This window comes from Elephantulus edwardii, unplaced genomic scaffold, assembly GCF_000299155.1.
Source record: "Elephantulus edwardii isolate Elephantulus edwardi_28Jun2011 unplaced genomic scaffold, EleEdw1.0 scaffold00063, whole genome shotgun sequence".
Classification (NCBI taxonomy): domain Eukaryota; kingdom Metazoa; phylum Chordata; class Mammalia; order Macroscelidea; family Macroscelididae; genus Elephantulus; species Elephantulus edwardii.
The window spans coordinates 1106689-1111398 of record NW_006399813.1 but is presented as its reverse complement, the minus strand read 5'-3'; the positions used below and the strand labels follow the sequence as shown (position 1 = coordinate 1111398).

Here is a 4710-nt window from a genome sequence, read left to right as displayed (position 1 = left end):
TCAGTCAAGGACCACCTGTGAGGCAGACCAGCTGGCCAGAGTTCCCAGGACAACAGGAGAGACAGGTCCCAAAGCTAGGGCACCACAAGGCTCTGAGAGCCAGGTCTCCCCCCAGAAGGCCCTGGAACCCAGGAGGCCATATTGCACAGTGACTGAGAACTCTTGCCCTAGAAGATAGGGTGGTGCCATGACCCAACCAGAAGGGGGGAAAGGAGGGGAGCATTAGAGACAAGGGTTGATGTGCTTTTGAAAAGAAGGTAGTCATAAAGGACTTGGAGCTCCCTGGAGCTTTTGAGTCACCTCTGAAAGGGATAATAGCAGCAGCATCTAGACTCTCATGGGGTTCTAAAAAAGAAGGGTTTTGGCCAAAAGACATCCCCAGTGGATACTCTTTGGGTCCCAAAATTCCATTGCAAATCACCCCCACATTATTCACCACACGTACTCACAAACAGAGCAGCATATTACAGCAAAGCAAAGGTTTTGTGCACTTGCCTTCTGTCCCACCCCTAACAGCTTCCAACCCCTGCCTTGCTCCTCAACGTCCCCTCAAACAAAACCAACACACAAACCAAAAAAGCTTTAGAGTCATGGCTGGGAAGCAACATCTACAGGCCCCTGAGGGTAGATCTACAAACAAGTCATGATTTCAAGAAAAGCTGCTTTCAAGAGAAGGAATAAGGAGAGGTCTTTTCACTCTGCCCAGGATCTCATCGGAAAAAAATCAAAGATAGGCCACACACGAACTGTGAAGTCCAGTCTTGAATGCCCCTGAGTAAGTTAAGAGCAGGCCAGGAGTGCAGGCGACCTGGCAGGACCAGGGAGACATCAGAACTGGACCTCTGTTCTCTTCCCCGACCTGGGCTGATCCAGACCTCTCCCATTCACAGTTGCTAACCTTGCTTGCTCCCTCTTTCACCTCACTTTGGCTGGGTCCATCCCCCAGCTACCTCACCCACCCAAAGGCAGACACTGGCTCCCAGACTGAAGTACACAAAAGTTCTCTCCAAAGGCACCTGGGGAAGCCACTTCGAAGCAGCTCCCTTTAAGGATTTATTTTTTTTCTTAAAAAAATCTTTTGGTTTGTTTTTTTTTCTCCTCTTTTCTTAAAAAAAATATTATATATTTATATATATAAATAACTCTTCATTTAAAAATATAGTTCCCCAGGTTGAGGTATGCAGTGGGCCTGTTGTCACGCCAGAGTGAGTACAGTAGAGTGCCAGGGCGGGCGGACAGCAGCAAGGATCTAACTGGAGACTGCCATCACATAGTTCTTCGAGGGGCTGCTTCGGCCCAGCATCATTTGGTTCTTGCAGGTAAGGAGCCCGTAGGAGGTGGTGGTGGCCACTGGAGCCTCCTCGTATAGGACGCAGATGGAGCCATCCTCCCCTATCCGGTAGGACACCTCGTAGGGGTCAACCCACAGGGTAAGCTCTCTGGGCAGCAGCTGGTGCAGCTGGGGCTGGCTGAGTCCAATCTGGCTGGCCACCTTGCTGATGATGGGGTCCATCTTGTGGTTGATGCGGATGCAGCGGTAGCCAGAGCCCTTGGATGGCTTTTCAGGAAACCAGTGATGTTTATAGTGCTCTGTAGAGACGGAACAAGGAGAAGATGTTTTGGTTGGAGGAGATGACAACTGGAGAAACTTGTCCTTTTCAAAGGCACCCTGCGCACCTATGTGTGTGCAAGACAGATCGTGCGCGTATGTGCTGGTGGATAAGGTGGCTGGCTGCAAGAGGGTGTCCCATACCTCTTAGGTGTCTGGAAATCTCCCTAACAGTCAGTGTACTGCTATTGGCACATGACCAGATTTAAGGAGGGTGGGGTAGGACCAGGTCTGGCATGTCTGGGCAAGACCCCTGGAGACTTGGCAGCTGCACTTCCAAGACTAGGAATCTGGCCAATGCTATGGGGTATCCACAACAAGCCATTAGGTCTCTGATCTTGTCTCCAAGTTCCCCTATTTCCCTTTCAAAAGTCAGAGATCCTTAGCTGTGCCTTAGTGAATGTAAAAAGAAATAAAAACGTTGCTTTGCTGAAATAGCTGGTATTCCTCAGAAGGCAGGATCTATGTGGCCTATTTACCAAGGGTTATGGCTGCCAACTATCTAGCAACGGCTGGAAGCTCCTGCTTATCTCGTCAACTTCCCACCTCACACACACCACCTTGTCTCCCAACACTCAAGCCCCAGAGGGAGTTCCCAGCTACAAGTCACCCAAATAGGTGACAGATGGTTAAGGGGAACCTTAAGAGTGAAAAGAAGACCCAACTTTCAACTTTAGGAAACAACACTACAGGCGGGCTCAGCACCGCGCCTAGGTTTCCCAGTTGCTGAAATGGCTCAACTGCACTCCCTTTCCGTATAAGGAAGGTCTCCTTCGGTAGATGAACTTTATGGTCAGCAGAGACCCTATGGGTCTCTAAGAGTTCAACGAAGGAAATGAGCTGCCACTCGGACCTGGAGGGCACTCGAGATCACTTTTGGGGACAAAAGTCCGCTTCCACTGTGGCATTTGGACAAGAACAAACTGGGAGGAGGGTAGAGAGAATAGTGCAACAATGAATGAGTGGAAGCCCAAAATCTCTGTAAATGTTTATGAAAATTAATAAAATATAATTATAGAAAAAAAAAAAAAGTCCGCTTCCCGGATAGCTGAGAGGGGCGCGCCCAACCATCATCCATCACCAGGTTGGACTGAGTGGGATTCGAGCGCAAGTCGGAGAGAAGGGACTTGACCCCGGTGGTGGGAGGCCGTGGCCGCCCCAGAGACCAGAAGAGGGAAACTGAATAAGGGAGCTGTCCACACTAGGAATGCTGCCCTAGAAGAGGTGAGGCGTTCCCGGCAGGAAGCGGCCAACCCCCAGTGGCGGAATTCGGTGGACTCACGAGACTCCGCGTGTGCTCACCTGTTAGTGCCTCTTGGAGAGCCCCGCTGAACACCTTGAGTCTCTGCTCGCTCACGCAGCCTCGGGTCCTGAGGAGGCTGGAGAGGAAACCCACGGCGGCGGCGATCTCCGGGAGCATGTCGGTTTTCTTCCCAGTCCAGTGAACTTGGTTCATAATTGTGGGCAGCTCGGCGAACAGTGGCGGCTGGAAAGGTCTGAGAGGTTACCGGATGCGAAGGGCCGCCCCTCCCAAGTGCTTGGACTTGACTGCTGGCTCAGATCTTCTCGCCTCGCTGCGGCTCTGGCTCTGGAGGGAATTTCCCCCGAGACGCTCCTTTCATACCTTGCAACCCTGAAGGGAGGGCGCCCATTGGCAGCCGCGAGCCAATGGAGGCTGGTCCAGACGCCAGCCCCGCCCCGCGCGCCGCCGCAGCCCCGCCCCCGCCTGCACGGCGCAGAGGTCATCATCCGCTGACGTCAGTGCTGGGAACCCGAGCTGGGCTTTGGAGCGGGAGGAGGCGGGTAGGGAGTGGAGGGGTCGGAGAGGGGACGAGAAGGTCTTAGAGGACGATGTGGGCGCCCTGCTCACTCCACCGAGGGGATGCCCCGACCTCTCCTATTCTCGTTCATCCAAATCTGGCCATTCAAGTTTCAGGCTAAAGGCCACCTCCGCCGAGAAGCCTTTGCTAATAACACCTCTTCTAAAGAGTCCCTCAGTTTCTGATTCCCACATTTTCCAGGCACACACTGTCAAAACCACTCACTCAGACGCCTTGTCACCGTTTTACTTCTTTGCCATGTTTCTTAACTGATCTGAATGGGTTTCACTTGACTCTTCGAAAGGTGGGAACGGGTTATTTTTTCCGTAATAATCCCCTCTACTTAAACCCAGAAATGTTAAAGTGCCACCTACTTGGTTAAGGTGCCCTTGTGGGCTAGTGGCCGCTAAGCCAAATGTGATGGTGGTTGTTATGGACCCTCGTGGCCTAGTGGATTAGGAGTTAAGCTGCTCACCAAAGTACCGTCGAGTCGGATCTGAGTCCTGGCTGACTCTTCAGCGGCTTTTCGGAGGCAGTAGATTGCAGGAGAGGAGATTTCCCATCTTTCGCCCACGGAGCTGGCCCATAAGAATTAGGTATTGTAAGACTTTCCCCAAGCTAATTTTAAAGACCGGAAGCGCTCCCTGCTGAAAGTCAAGAACTGCAGACTTCAATACGGACTGAAGCTCAGCATCAAGAAAACAAAGATTCTCACCACTTGACTGAGAGAAAGATGTGACAGTCTGGAAAAAAAAATTGCCATTGACTCATTCTATCTCATGTAATCTTATAGGACAGAGCAGACCCAGCCCCAGGGTCTAACTCCAGGCTGTAGTCACAGCAACAGTCTGCCACATCTTTCACTCAGAGAGCAGTTGTTGGTTTCCAACGTGGACCTTTCTGTTAAAAGGTTAGCTCTTAACTGTGGCATCACCAGGGCTCCTACCCATAAAGATTAGCACTTGGGAACACTACTGTGGGGATATGGGGCAGCCCTCCTCAGACACTGTAAGTCAGCATCAGCTAAACCAGCAATCAAGCCTTTATAGGCTTCTGCCACCTTGTGAAAGGAGCTCTAGTGTCTTGGTGTTTAACATGTCTAACTGCTAACCAAAAGGTTGGCAGTTCAAATCCATCAACTGCTCCAAGGGAGAAAGACAATCTTTTCCCCTAAAGACTTACAGCCTCAGAAACTGCATAAAGGACTGCAGAGCTGGACTCAACTCAATGACAGTAGGTTTGGGGGCCACCTTGTAAACCTTTGCCCCAGAATTCCTCTAC

At 51.2% G+C, this 4710-nt stretch overlaps 1 protein-coding gene across 1 annotated transcript; it reads right to left on the bottom strand.

The window, feature by feature from the left end:
- Positions 1 to 963: 963 nt before the first annotated feature.
- Positions 964 to 3065, bottom strand: BTG2 (BTG family, member 2). The gene is made up of 2 exons (XM_006887886.1): positions 2912 to 3065; positions 964 to 1590 (listed from the first exon to the last, which is right to left on the bottom strand). The coding sequence occupies exons 1-2, from the start codon at positions 3063 to 3065 to the stop codon at positions 1250 to 1252; spliced, it is 495 nt and encodes a 164-aa protein (XP_006887948.1). The 3' UTR covers positions 964 to 1249.
- Positions 3066 to 4710: the final 1645 nt, after the last annotated feature.